The 20,079-nt window shown below is 45.2% G+C and overlaps 2 protein-coding genes across 2 annotated transcripts in view; one reads left to right on the top strand and one right to left on the bottom strand.

The window, feature by feature from the left end:
• Positions 1-1,509: 1,509 nt before the first annotated feature.
• Positions 1,510-12,788, top strand: LOC109426439 (elongator complex protein 4). The gene is made up of 3 exons (XM_019701949.3): positions 1,510-1,701; positions 11,715-11,830; positions 11,893-12,788. The coding sequence occupies exons 1-3, from the start codon at positions 1,551-1,553 to the stop codon at positions 12,739-12,741; spliced, it is 1,116 nt and encodes a 371-aa protein (XP_019557494.3). The 5' UTR covers positions 1,510-1,550; the 3' UTR covers positions 12,742-12,788.
• A 103-nt stretch (positions 12,789-12,891) lies between these two features.
• The window catches only part of LOC109402159 (CD151 antigen), a 42,913-nt gene continuing 35,725 nt past the window's right edge, over positions 12,892-20,079 (bottom strand). The window contains exons 2-4 of the mRNA XM_019674788.3: positions 13,876-14,115; positions 13,419-13,814; positions 12,892-13,363 (exon numbers count right to left, since the gene is read on the bottom strand). Of these exons, the coding sequence (XP_019530333.2) occupies positions 12,998-13,363; positions 13,419-13,814; positions 13,876-14,115 (1,002 nt within the window). The 3' untranslated portion in view covers positions 12,892-12,997. The remainder of the gene's footprint in view (positions 13,364-13,418; positions 13,815-13,875; positions 14,116-20,079) is intronic.

Below are 20,079 nucleotides of genomic sequence, written 5' to 3' on the forward strand. Positions count from 1 at the left end.
CGGAAAAGGAATAATTAAAACAGATGTAAGATAATCGTCACTTCTGATAGTTTTAAATAAATCATATTTTGCTTAAAAAAAAAAAGAATAACGGAAATGAAAGATTCTTTCCAACATAGCAACATAGTAAAAAAGTGAAAAAGCATCACACATTTCACGATCATTTCCAACTCAGATTGGCTGTCTAATAAGAAGGGTTCCTATCCTGCTCAGCATCCAAAGCCTACTGGAAAGTTGAAACATATGGTTGACTCCTGTCTGTAGACAGCCCGAAATGAAATCAAATGACGGTTGGTTGAAATTCTAATTGTACCGCAGGAGGCATTCCTCCGACGACATTCACATAGATGGGTCCCCACAAGTAGAAGAAAGGGGAGTTTCTACATGTTAAAATCTAATTATCTGCTCCGTTGACAAAGATTCAACAAGATTCAAGCCGATGCGCAAGGACGGCAGGAATGCACATACCGTATCACATACTACTGGCGGCGGTTAGCAAGGGGCTGCAGCAATGAGTGATGATTTAACTAACTGGATTTAATTTTGAGTGTTGTTAGAAAAAAAAATGTTTCAGTTTTACTCGATGAGCGATGGGGTAAGACTTCAACTATAAATGAAAATTATAAATCAAAAGGCAGTCAGACAGATCCATTCTGATGAATGTGCTTAACCCAGCTTACAATAGTAGCGCGAAGCACAATGACAGTCTTGTTTCTTCAAGCTAAAATTGATTTAAGTTTGAGTTTTCACACTGTTACATGTAAATGAAACAAGTTTACTGATTTTTAGAAAGTATCTAAAACTTCATGTTGTTATGAGTTTGCAGTCAAATTTTGAATTTAAAAGAGTTTAAAACTTACCATGACGAAGAGAACGAAGCTGCCGAAAATGGCATAAGTTCCTTTGGTTAGCCTTCCGGAACTCGCGTGGTTGTCCACGTGCCAGCAGCACGCTGATGCTGACTTCAAAAAGCGAGGTTTTTTCAACGTTTTGTACAAAACACAACTGCACGATCACTCGAGGGTCCAATTAGGTGAAGCACAACTCATCTAATATTGTTCACTATTCATGAAAATTGTGTAACGTTTAATTGTGAACATTACGTCTGATTTTAAAGGGAAATTAATTTACGTAGGAAATATTCCTGTTCGAACAGTTTCGATTTTCTTATTGGAATCCATCAACGATGGTTGTTGCATCAACTATCATGTATAACGAAGACAAAAACCGTACGCAAAACATCGCTGGAAACGTGATGTTTAGCGCAAGGAAAGTGAGAAACCCGCCTGCTCCGATGCATTCACATGCGGCGTAGAAACGCGCACGCTCTCGCATCAAATGCGGCGAGATTGGGAACGAAATACATAAACAACCCACCATTTGAGAACTGTCAGCCAAACAAATTAATCGCGTGCACTTTGTTTTTGTTTACATCCGTATCAGTTCACTTCAGTTCGTAATCGGAAGCGTTTGTAGTTGGTTGATGCTTGAAATTCCTGCCGTTTTCCATTGATTTCAATAAATTCTCCCGTTTTAGATCCGATTTGAAAATGTCGAGCTTTGTAAAGCGCCGCGGAGCGGTCACCATCAAGGGAACGCGCGCTTCGCTGCACAGTGGGCAAGCCATTCTGTCGTCGGGCAATCCATCGTTGGATCACGTTTTCGGCGGGGGATTTCCCATCGGATCGATCATTGCAATCGGTGAGTTAACTTAAAGATATTTTCGCGTTCATAACTTCCAATATTCGGCGACAAACATATCTTAAGGTCCAATCTGCAAAAGAGAGGCTCTCTTTGATCCGATTCTCTTTAAATTATTACAATTTCACAGTGACAAATTCGATAGTATTTGAACATAAACAACCCATTTTTGTTAATATTGAGCTACATTTTGAAATGTGCTACTGGACTAATTGTTTCAGATATTAACCTTATACACTGTTTTTACACGACTTTTGTTACGCGATTTTATTTTGCTCACGACTTTCTTACGCGATTCTGGTCATTTTTTTTTTTGCGCGATTTCTCGAAGTTTTCGTGGACGCATCCATCGCGCAAAACCAGAAATGAGAGTATTAGGAATTTTCTGAAATATTTGTGTTGCGACCGATAGCATTTCCAATTTATTGTCTTATAAATTGATGAATAACGTGCACCATATGGGGGCACAGCATCAATGATTAGCATGTAACGAAAATTAGTTGAATTTCGGCAAGCAATGACTCAGATATTTTGTAATGAATTTCCAATGTTTATGCAGTAATGCATCAAAAATTTATTTACGGCTCGATACTACTAGAGAACACTATTTATTTTTAGGAAGTAAACTATTGAAAACATCAACCCTTTCGTTAGTCAACCTTTGCTTTAAACAAATAAGTAAAAAAAATCAGGAGGACTCGTTCCATTTCAACTGCGTATGTCCTGTCCTGTTTAACCGTCTGAGCCGGATTGTTTTGCTTAGCTGCTGCAACGAGAGGTCGCATCGAAACGAGAGGTGGCATCGAACACGTTTCTTATGCTCGGTTTCATCGCTGAAGTCATATTGACCCCTCCGGCTGCATAGGGTTAAGCGAGGCTGTTTTTGTCTAAACGGTTCCAGATGACTCAAAAATTATGCAATTAATGTTACTCGTATTCAGAGAGAATTTCCTGGGGATTTCTCAAGACCTTTTAGAAAAGTAAAGTTCGGTACTGTCATCCCAAGTGACATTTTGAGTTTTGTTCAGTTCTATAAGATCTTAACATTGATGGAATAAATTGACCTCGGCTATTTGTTTCTTCACCGGTATTTCAGCATGGTCAATACGGAGTGAAAACTGTAGGCACCCAAATTGATACTTCAACCTTGACGATGGCTGTAGCGCAAACCACTGGATGAAAACTGTTCGAACTTTGACCACATCATTTCCTATGTTTTCTAACACTGCAGTGAAATTTTCATAACGCTTCTTCAATTTTTCTCTAAAATACCGATTTTAAAAATAGTATAGCCAAAAACGACTTTTCCCCAAAAGTTATTATAACTCAAAATATATCATTTCTATTAATTTGCAATTTTGACCATACTTTATTTATATAGTGATGATGAAGAGGTGATATTATTAGCCAAAAATTTTGATAACTGCCAAAGTAACAGAAGATTGAATATGATGGATTTTTGAAAAAAAAAAACGGCTCGGCTTTATTTTTGCTACTGATTGTAAAACCCTAATGAAAATTAAACAAATCTAATCAGCAATGGAATTGTAATTTGGGATGGTTAATCAGAATTGGCTATTCAAAATTTCTGCAGAGATTACCCCAGTGATTTTTCCATAGATTCTTGTAGGATTTTCATCATGATTTTTTTTTTTCAGGAGTATTTCTTTGGAATTTCTTTTGGAACTCTTCAGGAAATTTCTCAAAATAGTCGTAGTCTCTTGTCGGTTTCCTCTAGTCGGTGTCCTCTTGTATTTCCATTAGAAATTCAGATGTTTTCTCAGGAGTTCGTTCAGAAATGTAAATTTGCAAGAAATTAAGTTATTCATTCCTCCACAGATATCTCTAGGTGTTCTTCCAAGGATGCCTTCCGAAATTACTCCAGGGATTCTTAGAAATTTATTGACGAATTTCTACAAAAACTCAGTACCTTTGTCTGCTATTTCTGCAGACTTTTTTCGGAGTTTCCTTTGGAATCCTATTTTCTCCAGGAATCTCTCCAAAAGATTCACAAGACTTTTTTTTTCTTTTTCTAGGAATTGAAATGGTATCTTGGGAGTATTTTCAGAATTCGCTGCAGAATCTTTGTGCAGGAATCATTGGCGTAGCCAGCTTTTTCTTGTTTCTTACTCACTCTCCTAAACAAACGCGAGAAAGAGAAGGATGGAAGAAAAGCACTGCTCCCCTCTTTCGTCCCTCTCTTTCTTTTGTTTATCAAGCTGAATGAGCGATAAAAAAAGAAAAATCTAGCTACGCCGATGCAAGAAGTATCCCCAGTAAATGATAAAGAATTGCTTCTGGGAATTTCCAAAGGCATCATCAGAATTTTTCAAGGGATTCCTTCGGACAGTCCTCCGGCGATTTCTTTAGAAATTCCTTCAGAGATTCTTTAATAAACTTCCATTTATTTTTATTCTGGGAAAAATTCCGGAAGTAATCCCATGATATATTTCTGACAGAATCACAGAAGTAATTCCTAAAAAAATCCTTGTAAGAATTTCAGCAGGATTATTAGGTATTTTCCCAAGGAATTCTTGGAATTACCAGTGAATGAATTTCCCGAATTTTAAAGAAATGTTTAGGGGAGTTTCTCCATGATTCAACTTTTAAAGAAATCCCTTGCTGAATTTCTTGAAGAAATCCCAAAATTTTGGAAAAGTCTTTGGAGATCTTTTTGATGGAATGCCTAAAGCAGTTTATGAAGATATATTCAGTTTGATGCCTGTGGAACCTCATGAAGTATACTTACTTGAATTCCTAGAGGTAGATCTGAAGGAATGAGCAATCTTTGGACGTATTTCCGAAGAAATAATAAGCTTCTGTAAAGATCCATAGAAAAAAAACCTTGAGGTATTTCTAAATGAACTCCCGTAGAATTCCCTATGAAATATTTTGGAATAAATTCCTTAAGTTATTCGTGAAGGAATTCTTAGAATTATCCCGAGAGGAAATACCAGATACATGTTTAGCTAATGTATATAGAGCAAAATCTGCAGGAAACCTTGAAGGAATCGCTGTATGAACTCCTGTACATATATGCCTTTTGAGGAATTCTTGCCTGATAGTAATAATTCAAAAATCTATTAAAGGATAATTGGAGGATTTCTGGATGAATCACTGACACATACCTGTTGGAATTTTCAATGGAATCCGTAATAATAACCTTCAATTCATTCATTTATTTAGTATTACATCAAATTTAAGATAAAACTGAATCAACAATATTTCTCCATAATACACGGTTCGTGGCTGCCGCTCTCCATCCTCGGTCGCGCCCGATGCTCGCCAAGTCACGCTCCACCTGGTTCGCCCATCGTGCTCTCTGCGCTCCACGCCTTCTTGTGCCAACCAGATCAGTTGCAAACACCAGCTTTGCAGGGTTGTTGTCCGGCATTCTTGTAACATGCCCTGCCCACCGTATCCTTCCGGCTTTGGCCACCTTCTGGATGCTGGGTTCGCCGTAAAGTGCAGCGAGCTCGTGGTTCATTCTTCTCCGCCACACACCGTTCTCCTGCACACCGCCGAAGATCGTCCTTAGCTCGCGTTGCTCGAAAATTCCGAGTGCTTGCAGGTCCTCCTCGAGCATGGTCCATGTCTCGTGCCCGTAGAGGACCACCGGTCTTATTAGCGTTTTGTACATGGTGCATTTGGTGCGTGGGTGAATCTTTTTCGACCGCAATTTCTTCTGGAGCCCGTAGATGCGCCTCCGAATTTCACGGCTCACGTTGTTGTCAGTCGTCAGTAAGGATCCGAGGTAGACGAATTCCTCCACCACCTCGAAAGTATCCCCGTCTATCGTAACATTACTACCCAGACGGATCCGGTCGTTTTCGGTTCCGCCTACCAGCATGTACTTGGTTTTTGAGGCATTCACCACCAGTCCGACCTTTGCTGCTTCGCGTTTCAGGCGGGTGTACAGCTCTGCCACCGTTCCAAATGTTCTGGCAATAATGTCCATGTCGTCCGCAAAGCACACAAATGGTCCGGATTTTGTGAAAATCGTTCCCCGGCTGTTGAGCCCGGCTCGTCGCATCACACCTTCCAGAGCTATGTTGAAGAGTTGGCATGAGAGTCCATCACCTTGTCTCAGTCCCCGGCGAGATTCGAATGAACAGGATAGTTCACCCGAAACCCTTACGCAGTTTTGCACACCGTCCATCGTTGCTTTAATCAGTCTAGTCAGCTTCCAGGAAAGCCGTTTTCGTCCATGATTCTCCATAGCTCTGCGCGGTCGATACTGTCGTATGCCGCTTTGAAGTCGATGAACAGGTGATGCGTTGGGACCTGGTATTCACGGCATTTCTGGAGGATTTGCCGTACGGTAAAGATCTGGTCCGTTGTCGACCGGCCGTCGATGAAGCCGGCTTGATAACTTCCCACGAACTCATTTGTTTTAGGTGACAGACGAAAGATGATCTGGGATAGCACTTTGTAGGCAGCATTCAAAATAGTGATCGCCCTGAAGTTCTCACATTCCAAATGGTCGCCTTTCTTGTGAATGGGGCAGATTACCCCTTCCTTCCACTCCTCCGGTAGCTGTTCGGTTTCCCAGATCCTGACTATCAGCCGATGCAGACAGGTGGCCAACTTTTCTGGGCCCATCTTGATGAGTTCAGCTGCGATACCATACTTACCAGCTGCTTTGTTGGTTTTGAGCTGGTGAATTGCATCCTTAACTTCCCTCAGCGTGGGAGTTGGTTCATTTCCGTCCTCCGCTGCACTGGCGTCGTCGTTTCCTTCGCTGCCGTGAGCTCCCGTGCCTACGTTCTCCACGCCGTTCAGGTGCTGCTTCCACCTTCCCATCACCTCACGTCCGTCCGTTAAGAGGCCTCCGTCTTTATCCCTGCATATTTCGGCTCGCGGCACGAATCCGTTGCGGGAAGCGTTGAGCTTCTGATAGAACTTCCGTGTTTCGTGGGAACGGCACAGCAGTTCCATTTCTTCACACTCCGCTTCTTCCAGGCGGTGCTTTTTCTCCTGAAAGAGGCGGGTCTGCTGTTTCCGCTTCTGTTTATAACGTTCCACGTTCTGTTGAGTCCCTTGCTGTAGCATTACCGCCCTCGCTGCATTCTTCTCCTCCAAAACCGTTCTGCACTCTTCGTCGAACCATTCGTTCCGTCGATTCCGTTCCGATGGTGCTCTCGGCTGCGTCGTTGATGGCTGCTTTCACTGTACTCCAGCAGTCCTCTAGAGGGGCCTCATCGAGCTCGCCCTCGTCTGGCGACGCGGCCTCGAGATTCTGCGCGTATGCTGAGGCGACATCCGGTTGCTTCAGTCGCTCTAGGTTGTACCGTGGCGGTCGCCGGTATCGTACATTGTTGATGACGGAGAGTTTTGGGCGCAGTTTGACCATCACCAGATAGTGGTCGGAGTCGATGTTGGCGCCACGATAGGTCCTAACGTCGATAATATCGGAGAAGTGCCGTCCGTCAATCAGAACGTGGTCGATTTGAGATTCCGTCTGCTGTGGTGATCTCCAGGTGTAACGATAAGGGAGGCTGTGTTGGAAAAAGGTGCTACGTATGGCCATATTTTTGGAGGCGGCGAAATCAATGAGTCGTAGGCCGTTTTCGTTCGTCTGCTGGTGGACGCTGAACTTACCAATCGTCGGTCTGAATTCCTCCTCCTGGCCTACCTGAGCGTTCAAATCACCTATGATGATCTTGACGTCGTGGCTTGGGCAGCGATCGTACTCACGTTCGAGCTGCGCGTAAAATGCGTCCTTGTCATCATCAGTACTTCCGGAGTGTGTGCTGTGCACGTTTATTATGCTGAAGTTGAAGAATCGGCCTTTGATCCTCAACCTGCACATTCTTTCGTCGATCGGCCACCAACCGATCACGCGCCTCTGCATATCACCCATCACGATTGAAGCTGTTCCCAGCTCGCGTGTGTTGCCGTAGCTCTGGTAGATGGTATGATTACTTCTAAACGTTCGCACCATGGATCCTGTCCAACACACCTCCTGCAGCGCTACGATGCCGAACCCGCGGTCCTTCAGTAGATCGGCGAGTATGCGGGTGCTCCCAATGAAGTTGAGAGATCGGCAGTTCCACGTACCGAGTTTCCAATCGCAAGTCCTCTTTGTTCGCTGGGGTCGTTGCCGTTGGTCTCGGTTCGTATTATTCTGTTGCTGATTTTCCGGCCTGACACCAACTCCCTACTTTCCGGAGGACCATAGTGCGCAGTTGAGCTTAGAGTCCTTCCCTGGCACTCGGACGTAGATCAGCCGCCCCTAACATGGGGATCAGACGCTGTTGTGAGCCGCTCCTCCTGGAGAACAGACGCTCAGGTTTACCGAAGCAAACACCCCCTTCCCTGTCAGCCTACGACCAAAGTTCCCACCGGGGTTGGTTACCCGATTTTCCCTAAGGTTGCTCATAGTTTCCAGCCGGTACCGCGTGGAGGTAGGGATAGGAGTTGCTGGGCATAGGCTAGTGGATCACAATGGGATCTGAATTGCGCAGCATACCCAGCCTTTACCGTGCCAATAACCTTCAATGGAATTCTTAAATAAAAACGTGGTCGAACCTCTCGGAAATTTACTAAAGAAACCACTGGAAGAATTAGCAAAAGAATTCGAAAATTCTGAAGGTATCCTACAAGAAATTTCTCAAGGATTGTCTAAACGAAACCCTAGAAAAAATCCGAAGTAATCCCCGACGGAATTTCAGAAGAAACCCATGGAAATTAATCGAAAATGATTATTGGGCATATTTCTGTTGAAATTCTTGAGAAAATAGCGCTTGAGAAATTATTTAAATAATCCCTCGTAGAATTTATGAAGAAACTACTGGAGAAGTCTCTGCAAGAAACCTTCGTAGATTTTCAGGCCGTATACCTGGTGGAATTTGTGAAAAAAAAAAACACATGGAGCTATTTTGGAAGAAATTCATACAAGATTTTAACGACAGCGTCCGCCTAATCCTGGAGGGAACCCTGAATAAAAACGCTAAAGAAATTCTTTGATAAATCCCAGGAGGAATTTCTTGAGAAATCACAGGACGAATCCTTGACAAAATCCTCAGAAGGACTCTAGAAAAATTCCTGGTAGAACTCTTTGAGGAATGCCCGGAAAACTTCCGTGCGATATCTCCGGAGAAATTCCTACCGCAACATACAAAGTTATTCTTGATAAAATTCCTAAAGCAATTCGTGGCACGAAATTATGTTTATTCAATACTCTGATTTTGGCTCCGCAATGTGTTCTACACGAATGAATAGTCATTCCGATCGAACCAAAATCGTCAAAATACAAGCAACCTAACCACCCAACTAACACGAAATAATCTTATGATTGATCAGACTATAAACCACCAACTATGAACACCCCACAGTAACTCCAATCCGACAAACAAGAACAGAAGTGTTCCCAAAGTGTCAAGTTTTGCGATTCGGTTAAGCGATCTTCACAAGTTGATTTATATCGAGTGAATAATTAAACTAAAAATTAACGAAGGATAACAATTATGAGAACCCCCCTCCCTTTTACACAATAAACATGCCCTTCACAGGATGAAATCGTAGGCAATGAGCTTGATAGCTTTCCAACAGTTTTGCCAGAATTTTTGCAGAAGTTCCTCTAGGGATTTGTTACAGCTAACATTCCAAGATTTTTCAGAATTCCTGCCAAAGTTGCCGAATAATTTTATCCTGAGATTACTCCTGAATGTCCCAATTACTCATGAAATTCTTTGCGAAGTCCCTTTCGGGGTTTCTCAAACAGTTCTACCCGGAGTTCCTCGCAAGATTCCACCAGAATCCCTTTATTTTTTTTGAAATTTCTTACAAGGAATTCCATAGGTTATTCCAGGAAAAACTGGTGTTCCGAGAAAAACTCCTAGAAAAAACTCGGTAAGATCTTATTACGTAATTTCTAAAAGAAACCATCATCTGGAAAAGCGTGTAAAACCAACAAAATAAATTGTAGAAAGAACTTCATGATCGATAAGGTACACCGGGGCAAGTAGAAACGGGAGGGGCAAGATGAAACACGAAGTTTTGATATAGATTTCAATACAATTTGGAAATTTATCCTTCGCTAAAAGATTGTTTGAATCAAAAACTATGTGTTATGACGATCAAACTGTTTATCATCATTAGAAAACATCATGTTAATCTGCTGTTTCATCTTGCCCCGGTGTACCTTATTCGCTCTAAAACATATTCTGGCAGGCAATACTTGAAGGAATTTCGAGAAATCCCGAGGAAACTCTAGGAAAAACGCCCGTAAAAGTATTGATGAAATTCATGGTGGAATTCCGGAAGAAATCCCGAATATCAAGAATCAATATTGCACATTGCGCAGTTAAAAGTGCGACGAGGAAGTGCGGAATCTCAAATAAAAGTGCGATTTGGTGTCAGATCGTTTCGGTGTCTTCACAGCACTTATTTATTAGCTCATGATGAATAAGTGCGTTGAAGACACCGAAACGATTTGATGCAATATCGCACTTTTATTTAAGATTACGCACTCTGTCGCAGTCAAGGTCGCAGTCCAGTTGACAATGCAATAAACTATACACGGAAAACCTCTGGAAGATAAAAACTTCTGCAGAATACTCGTGAGAACCTCCTGAGAAAAAAACTCTGGAAAGAACTCCAGTAGGAATCCTAGGAATAACTCCTGCAGAAACTTGAAAGAAATCGAGAGAAAACTTCTGGGGAAATATCGGGAGGAACATCGAAAGCAATTAAGGAAAATCATTCAAGAGACATCCCTGGGATAACTGTAAAAAAAGTTCCGCGATTACATCTGAAAAATATCCATCTGGAAGAAACAACTGGTGAAATACTGGGATAAACCTTGGGTAAAATCTTACGAAAATTTCTTGAAAACTATGGGAGATATCACGCTAGGGCATTTTGAAGCATTATCACTGGAAGAAATCCTGACGGAGAAAAAGCTGCAAGAGAAATCAGGAATCCTGGAAGAACTGCTAGAGCTTGGATACTACTACAGTATCGCCAGACCAGATATACTCACACAAGGAACCAATGAGATTTCTGCGGGGGACTAGCAGGCATCTGTCGTGTGTGAGTGTTGATAATCTTCTGTTTTTAGGCAACAATGGCGACTGCGACGTTAAGTTGCACGTTAATTATGGGAAGGGGAAGGAAGTGATGATTGCAATCGGTTTTATCCACATCTGACCGAATATACCTTCGCGTCTGCACAAATTCATGCGGATGTCGGAGTGTTGGTGTGATATGGTTCACACATTGGTGCGTGAAAGTCAAGCGTAAGGTGAAAGATTAGTGTAATTTTTACTCTGAACATATTGCGGCCCAATTTGCGAGTTCGCTTGATTGCATAACTCGTAGGCGTTACATGATAGATTGGTAAGAAAGGGAAACGGCTTTTTCAACCCGTTTCTGTTCTAGCGATGGCTTATGTGAGTATACATGAGTTGTGTATGTAGAGAGGAGAGAGAGATAGTACATTGAAAGATACAAAGTAGGAGGAGAGGAACGGGCCAGGGATTGAACACAGGACCTGCTGCGTACGAATCAGAAGCAGTAGCCACTAGACCATCAAGCGTGTCTTATCCAAGGTAGAATTGCTAGGAACTTGATAAAGTGGTAGGATTCCGGGACAATCTGAGGGTTGATCTCAAGAAGGAATTAAAGATCCTTGTCTGAAATCCCAGAATTTCCTGAAATATCTGCTTGCTCTTGCAGTCCTCCTCTTTTTTCTGAATCACTTATTTGATTTTCCGCTTATTTGAAACTTTATTTCTGACTTCTCGAAGGAAAGTTTTCAATAAATTCGATAGGACACCGTGAAGTAAATAATATTAAAAATATTAAAAGAATCTCCGTGAAATTAATTTATTATTTTTTGATTTGGCTGTTGAAGAAAGTATTAAATATCTATTAAATATCTCGGATCAATTGTTCAAATATCACAGAAAAAAGATCATAAAGCGAGGAAGTTGCAAACAAATTAATTCTTGAGTAAGTTCATGAAATGGAATAATTTATTAATGGAAGACTAATTCTTGAATTTCCAGAGGAGGACAAATATGCAAACTATTCCCGTGTGCTGACGAAATATTTTCTTGCTGAGGGCCTAGTCAACAGTCATTCCACATTCGTTGCTTCTTTGGAGGAAGATCCAGTGCAATTGGTAAGAATGTATGACTCAAAACCAGTATTTCTTGTCATCATAAAATCTTTTTTTTTCTCTAGATGAAAAAACTTCCAACCCCGGTGGAAGACACCGAACCAGAGCGAACGTCACAGAACCAAGCTCCAGAAGACATGCGAATCGCCTTCCGCTACAACAAACTAGCCGTAGTCGACCTTGAGCAAAAATCCAGCACTCAGTTGGGTCACTTCTTCGACCTGTCCAAACAAATCGACGAATCCGAACTGACCAAACACGACATCACCTATTGGGATGGCACTGATTGTCCCGATAACCTTTCAAAAGCCTTCACCAACCCCAGCTTCCAATCCCTCCTGGATGCCATCCATCTAAAAGTCAAACAACCCCAGTTCGATCAGTCCAATTCCGAGGTCAAGGACAAAAATCTCCTGCGAATCTGCATTAACTCGATTGGTTCACCTCTTTGGTATGACCAGAACTTCCCCTCGGACCTGGTCAAGTTCCTCACCATCCTGAAAGCGTTCGTCCGTAACACCCTTTCCTGTTGCCTCGTAACCCTCCCGACGCACCTCTTTCACCACCTGGAAGGTGACACACAACGCATGTACGATCGCTTGATCGATCAGGTCGATTGCTGCATCGCACTGGAGTCGTTCGCCGGTTCGGACAAGGAAACCAATCCGGTGTTCAAGGAGTACCACGGTCTGCTGGATATTGTGAAAATTTCGGCGCTCAACACGCTGGCAGCATTTGTTCCGGAAACGCGGGATCTGGCGTTTAAGCTGCGTCGCAGGAAGTTCGTGATCGAGAAGCTGCACCTGCCGCCGGAGTTGGGTGACGATAAGGATGAACGCGGTCAGAAGAAGGTGGCGTCGATGGGGATGGGGTGCGCTAGTGCGGGTGGAGGTGGCGGAAAGTTGGATTTTTAAATGAGGAAGTGGTACAAATTGTTGAAAATAAATGGATATTACGATAACATGTCTCTCCATTGGTAGAAAGAATGTCCGGCAATAACTACATTGTTGTCCAAGCTTTCAGTAATGCTTTCTAAGATGTATTGGATTGTCATCTATAAGCAACAAAATTACCAAACATCACTTTTTGTGCATGAAATCTTATTCTAGCCTCTAATTAGCATTAAGTCTAAATAAATCTGGCCGTCCCATTCGGTACCACAATCTACCGCTACACCAGATAGCTCTTGGAAATCTGATAGTAGTGCGATCCGGTATTGAATGGAATCTCGTGCCTCGCTTTGGTGTACTCTTTGGGTTGCAGGTAGGTCTCGCGGATCGTCGGCACCGGAATCGGCGTCGGTAAATCCCGCTCGTAGATATTGTCCCGGACGCCGATCCGTCCCGAAGGTCGCATCAGTGCTGCCGTCGGAGGAAGCCGTTCCGGGCTCATGCTAGCAGACTTTCGCGGTAGCTTCGTACAGCTGAGAATGATGCTGAGCAGGACGCAGAACTCGACCACGGCGACAATGAGACCAGCGCACAGGAACAGAAAGTACTGCTCCCGGTACCAGACCTCGATCTTGTGGAGACAACCCTGAAAATCAGAAGCGTAAGCAAGGTCATGTGACATAACAGTTCACAACACTCACATCCAGATGTCGGTTGCCCTCGTAGTCGTGCGGTTGCAGAGCTTGGCACTGGGTCAAGTTCATCGGCATCGGGTCCAGGTAGGCGGAGAATTCGTAGCGATTCTGCAGCCTACAGCAGGTCAGCGGTACCGTGAGTTCCTTCTTGCCCAAGCTCTGCAGTTTCCACAAGGAGGTGTCGTAGTTGATGGCCGTATTGATGGCACAGCACTCGAAGATGGTTTGCGCCAGGTCCATGGCGGCTGTGAACTGCTCGTGCCCAGGGACACCGTAGCTACCCTGCAGCGCTTTGACCATGGTCGTTTCGTCCAGGTTGAGACCGAGACACTGTGGCCACGCGGTGATCATCAGACACACGCCGAACTCCGCTATCAGGAGCGACAGAATGATGAGGAAGTACTGGAAGAAGGTAGCGAGATTAGTTGACTTAGAGGCGTGGACAATTCTGAGTAGATCTTACGATGGTGAGTACGCAGTACGTATTCATACAGGATGCCCAGCATCCGAGGAGGGCTGCGGTTATGGCAACTAGCCCGGCAATAGTGAGTCCGAGGGCCACATAGTAGAACAGAGGTTGTTCTAGTTCGGACAGAGGAGTTTTATGGTGTTCGGTTGCGGAGATCAGCAAACGGGACAGCAATATCCGAGGGGCGTCTGTGAACATATAGAAACCCGTGGCGAGAAGTGTGACACCGCATAGCTGCAAAAGATAAAGCACCGGTGTTAATTAAATAGTTATTAAAGCATCAACTGAGTTTATCAAGGTGTTTCTTCAATCTGGGAACAGTGGAAAGTATTAAATTTTCAAAGATTTTATGTGTTCGTAGAATTTACAAAATGTATTATGCTTATTATGTTCCTCATTATTAGAAGTCGAATTTAAATTAACATAGTAACTCCTAGATCATTTTTCAGTTCTTTTCAGTATCTCCTGGGTGCCCATTACAAAACACCCCCTCAGTGATGACAGGTACTTGGGCTTAGCTATTAAGCACAGCATTCGGGGCAGCAGAGATTACAGTCCCGGGACCTAAATGCGTGGACGGAGCGTGGTTGTTGAGGTCCATCAACCTAAAAAGAGAAGGACTGCCCGTAATCGAGGTGACTGAGCAGCAGCTTGGCATGATCATCGAATCCGCGTCCACGAAGTCTTATATTAGTAAGGATCTTAAAACGGCTCTGTTGCGACTTCGTAAGTCGATGGACGATGCCAAGCAGGATCACGTGAGACTACTGAAATCTGTAGCAGCGGCGGGGCCGGCGAAAGCTAAGGTTACGACGTTTACCCAGACGGAGGCCTATGCTTTCGCAGGAAGTCCAAAAGGTGTGGCGGATAGGACTGCTCGTGATAAGCACTCGCAGAAGTGGGTGAGGCAGCCGTCAGGTGATTAGCTGTCTGGCGGTGCCCGCAAAACTAGGAAGATACTAACTCTGAAGGTCGGCAGTAATGCTGGCAAGTCGGACTCCAGCCAGGCGTCCCGGAATGCTGGAAATGGTGAGCCTGAAAAGGCTGGCCCGTCTCGGAAGGATGGAAACAAGGGGTTGGCCGTTGGTAGGCCCTCAGCAACCACAGAGTAGGATAAACCAAGGGGAAGCTGCAGGTCGAGGAGAATAGGGACGCCAAACCAAAAAGGCGTAAAATAGTAGGTGCCAAGCGCGAGAAAACCCAAACAGTCCAAGTACTCGGACATCTTGAAGGCGATGCGACGTTCTCGTACGGGCAAGATTATCCTGGAGCTGAAGGTGCGCGATAAGGAACACAAGGGCGCCGCCTACAAAAGTCTGACGGAAGAGATTCTTGGCGAAGGGGTCAAAGTGAGGGCTCTTACAGCAGAGGCGACTCTGAAGGTGAAGAACCTAGACGAGATCATCGAAGAGGAAGAGCTCGTTATGACACTACGGCAACAGTGCGAGGTGCAGGTAGCTACCGTAGCCGTTCGGCTATGGAAGGGGCCTGCAGGGCTATCGGTAGTCTTTCTACAGCTACCTGTGACGGACGTAAATAAGACCTTTTATGAGCCACCGGAGGTTCGCTTCAGGTGTCTGGAACCCCGACACAAGTCATGAAACTGCAAAGGCCCTGACAGGAGCAAGCTGTATTATGGCAATGTTGTTGTGAAGGCCACAAGTGATACTCGTGTTTAATTTGTTCCGGGAAATCCGCGAACACCAAGCACCCAACGGGAAGCCCAAGGTATCCGAACTTTAGAAGAGACACAGCTGACAAATCACAGTGCAGGTAACTCAACTCAACCTGAACCACTGTGACGCGGCTCAGAAATTGCTTTGTCAGGCGGTTTCTGAGTGGGGGACGGATATCGCCAACATAGCGGACTCATACTGAGTACCCGCCGGCAACAGCAGTTGTGTCGTGGATTGGTCCAGAAAAATGGACGACGGGTCCCGTCCAGGAGTTGATGTCTACTACCTATGAAGGCTTGGTGGTCGTCAAAGTAAACGAGGTCTTCTTCTGTAGCTGTTATGCGCCTCCGCGGTGGCCGATCGAGCAGTTCACGCAGATGCTGAACTGTATGTATGACGACCATGCTAACAGGAAGAAGGCCAATGGTAATAGCGGATGACTTCAATGTCTGGGTCGTGGAATAGGGAAGAAGTTTTACGAACCAGCGGGGTCAGATCCTTGTAGAGACACTGGGTATGCTAGATGTTGACCTGGCTAATGTCGGTACCAAGAATACCTTCAGCCGAATCGGTGCGGAGTCTATTATTGACGTTACTTTTTGTAGTCCTTGCCCAACAAATAGTTCGACCTGGAGAGTAGACGATTGCTACACTCACAGCGATCACCTGGCGGTTTGCTACAGTATCGACTACAACAACAGCAGGCAGCGGGTAGCGGAAGAGGCGGCAAGGCCAAGGTCAAGCCCTCGCAGGTGGAAGACATCATACTTCGACGAAGGGGTGTTTAGGGAGGCACTTCTCCGTGAGCGAAACCTACTTGGTTTAGACGGCGACGAGCAGGAAGCGGTGCTCTCGCGTGCGTGCGAAGCGACCATGCGGTGGTGAGTCCATCCTAGAAATGGTAGGAAACCGGCTTACTGGTGGGCTCAAGCGATTGCGGACGCCTACCTACGGGCTAGGTGGCGGATGCAGCGAGCACGATCAGAGGAAGAGCGAAACGAACGGCGGGTGGTGTTCGCTGCTGCAAAAACCGTGCTGAAGACCGAGATAAGAGCAAGCAAAAAGGCCTGCTTTAAGGGTCTTTGCCAGAGTGCCAATGCGAACCCGTGGGGTGACGCCTACAGGATCGTGATGGCCAAGACGAGAGGTGTAATGGGTCCTATAGAGCAATCTCCAGAGATGTTAGAGGGGATCATCGAGCGACTGTTTCCGCGTCATGATCCTAGTGCTAGGCCTTTTTTCATAGGACAGCTAGGGACTGGGGCAGGCGATGGGGAGAGGGTCACCGATGAGAAACTTGCGGGGATAGCAAAGTTTCTTAGCGTAGATAAGGCCCAAGGTCCGGACGGAGTTTAGAACTTGACCTTAATAGTAGCTATTGCAGAGGCTCCCGAGATGTTCAGATCTGCTATGCAAAAATGCTTGGCCGAGGGAATTTCTCCAGAAGTTTGGAACATGCAGAGCATGGTTCTATTGCCAAAGACGGGGAAACCACCCGGAGACCCTTCGGCATATTGTCCCATATGCTTGATCGACACGGCGGGGAAGGTGCCTGGAAAAGATCATCCTCAATAGAATAGTGAGGCACACCGAGGGTGTAAATGGTCTCTCGAGTTCGGCTTCCGGGAGGGGAGGTCGACCGTAGACGCTATCCTGTCGGTTACAAAGACTGCTGATATAGCGCTCCAGCGTAAAAGAAGGAGGATTCGCTACTGTGCAGTAGTGACTCTAGATGTAAGGAACGCGTTCAATAGTGCCAGATGAGCGACTTTTGCCGATGCGCTCCTGCGTCTGTGGGTATCTGTACAAGATTCCTTGAAGTTACTTCCAGATTTGAGTACTAGTTTACGACACAGATGTGGGTCGGAAGTGCTTTCACATAATCTCAGGAGTCCCGCAAGGTTCCATCCTGGGACCGGTGGTGTGTATTGTCATGTATGACGAGTTGTTGGGGTTGAAGTACTCGGTGGGAGTGCCAATCGTCGGCTTCGCTTACGATACTACCCTGGAGGTCTACAGTAAAATGAACGAAATAATGGAATATCCCAATTATGCAGGTGTGGATGAGATCAAGGAAACTGGAGTTGGCTCACCACAAAACACAAGCCAGAGGAACAAGCGGTGATCAATGTAGGTGATTCCACTATAACTTCGAAGGGTTCCGTCAAGCACTTGGGGTGATGCCAAACCCCCGAGCCTTCACAGCTATAGCGGCAGTGTCTCGGATGATGTCCAATAGCTCTGCGGTGTACGCCAGTAAGCGCAAGCTTCTGACTAGTGTCACTACGTCTATACTAAGGTATGGCGGCCCGGTGTGGGGCACTGCGCTAAGTACTGAAAGCTACCGTGGTAAGCTGGAAAGTACTTACATGCTGATGTGCCTGAGGGTTGCGAACGCGTATCGTACCGTGTCACACGACGCGCTCGGCGTCATCACTGGTATGGTGCGTAACACAATCCTTATCAGGGAGTACATGGAGTACTTCGAAATGCGCGGCACAAGAGGCACACGCAGAACTGCTCGGATGACCTCCATGGTCAAATTGCAGCGCGTGCAGGACGGTTCCACCAAAGGATGATGGGCCCGTCATGGAGCGCCATGGCGAAGTAAAATTCCACCTGACTCAGGACCTTTCAGGCCCTGGTTGCTTCCGACAGTATCTATACCAACACCGTTTCGGTCGTGCGGGTTCTCCCGAATGTCCAGTTTGTGCTGGTTTAGAGGAAACGGCGGAACTCTTTTTGTTCGTGTTTCCGCGTTTTCGCACAATGCGTGACCGCATGCTTACCACTAAGAGGAGGACACAACTCTGGACAATCTTGTCCAGAGGATGTGTAGGGATGAGTTTGGTTGGAATCCCGATTCAACGGCTATCACCCACATCGTTTTGGAGCTACAGAGGAGGTGGCGTGTGGACTGGGATAATGACTAGTTCAGATGCGGTACAAAAGGTGGTGAAGGGGTTCGGAGTCGACTACGTAGGTCATACCGGTGTCCTGTGGTCGAAATGGACCCTTACTGCGATAAAGTGGCTGTGGATTGAACAATCCTGGAGCATTGCTGTCGTGGCGTCGGTCTACTGGGTTGGATCCAAGACCACGGTTGGAAGGGGGTCTCTGGTAAGTGCCGGGGCAGGTGGGGGCTCTACTGTTAGCAACCTTCTGGTGCAGCTGATGGGACCTGGGCCTCCAGCAGGTCATGTTGTATCAGTTTTTGATGCTTGCTGAACAATTTTGCGTGGGCGTGGCGGTCTTGGTGGATTCTCCAAAGCGTGTCATCGATGTTCGTTGCTGCAGGCTACGCAGCTAACCTTGAAGGTGTGATGTGCACTAGCCCGGGAATGTGTTCAGTGGGACGACAATAGAGTAGTCCTGGCTTTTATTTTTGTTATAGAAGACGGCCTCAACCTCAGACAACACCTTCCTGTTCGGGTGTCTGTTGAGCAGATTTAAACCCACATACAGACATCACCTCAATTCGTCGAGCTGATTTGATTGGTATATGCGACTCGACCCTTCAGGCCTTTACCAAAAGTTTATTTTTGGAGTGAACATATAGCCTTCCCAGTACACTTAATGTACGAGAAAGGCAAAAATTAAAATGTTTTCATTAGAATAATACATTACATTAGCTGCCAATCAGTCACTGATCGATCATCCACCAAGTTCAAAGAAAAGTGCAAGTAGGTATTGTTTTCTCGAACGAACAACCAAGCGTGTAAAATCTCAATAACGTCGCGTCCGCCCGTCTGTTCACAAACCATAACGCAAAACGCTAATTGGAGTGCCATTCGCTCAAAACACCTGTAAAATGGCAAATTGTCCATCGGAGTAACCAAACAGAAGCGAAGTGGCGGCGGGCGGCTGCAAAAATAAAAATGCAAGGCCGCCGCCATCGGAGTGATGTTTATCGCCGTTGAACAGTCTGACAATTTCAGCAATTTCGGAACGAGATGAAATACCACGAAAATGAAAAAGAAAAACAAAGAATCAATGCTATGCTACCCTTCCACCAATTAATTTCGAATTTCCCTTTCGTTTCGGTGGCGGCGGTGCCCCGTACCGGATTTTTAGTGGTGCTTTTCATCGGCAATTTGTATGCAATTGGAGCAATTTTCACAGCCCCCACCGACCGACAGACAGGTGGCTCGATCCATCAACACAGCAGCGGCGCGGTGCTTGCATGTTCGTTGTTTCATCAGAGAGACCCTAACCATGTGAGAACGAAAGCATGCTGCTGGATGTTTGGGAAAGTGTACTGCTCGGCGTCATCTGTGTGTTGGAATGTGCTTGACTTGGAATGTGTTCTGTTCTAGTTTTGATTTTTTTTTGTGAACCATTCATTTGGAGAATTAAAAAAAGGGTTTACATAACAATTACAGGTAGAGAAGGCTGTGAAAATGGATGTGATGTGAGCCACCACTAATGCGAAGGTTACCAAAGCAAACGTTGTTGCGTTGTACCTAATAAACAAACATAAACAACTCCAGATCATCACGGTTGGTGGTCTGACAAGTGATCA

This window comes from Aedes albopictus, chromosome 3 (assembly GCF_035046485.1).
Source record: "Aedes albopictus strain Foshan chromosome 3, AalbF5, whole genome shotgun sequence".
Taxonomy (NCBI): Eukaryota; Metazoa; Arthropoda; class Insecta; order Diptera; family Culicidae; genus Aedes; species Aedes albopictus.

What these genes read in the sequence shown, in the direction of transcription:
- LOC109426439 (XM_019701949.3), top strand. Translation starts at nt 1,551, where the DNA reads ATGTCGAGCTTTGTAAAGCGCCGCGGAGCGGTCACCATCAAGGGAACG. An exon ending in CGGATCGATCATTGCAATCG is followed by an intron (nt 1,702 to 11,714) that starts GTGAGTTAACTT and finishes TTGAATTTCCAG; the next exon opens with AGGAGGACAAATATGCAAAC. An exon ending in AGGAAGATCCAGTGCAATTG is followed by an intron (nt 11,831 to 11,892) that starts GTAAGAATGTAT and finishes TTTTTTCTCTAG; the next exon opens with ATGAAAAAACTTCCAACCCC.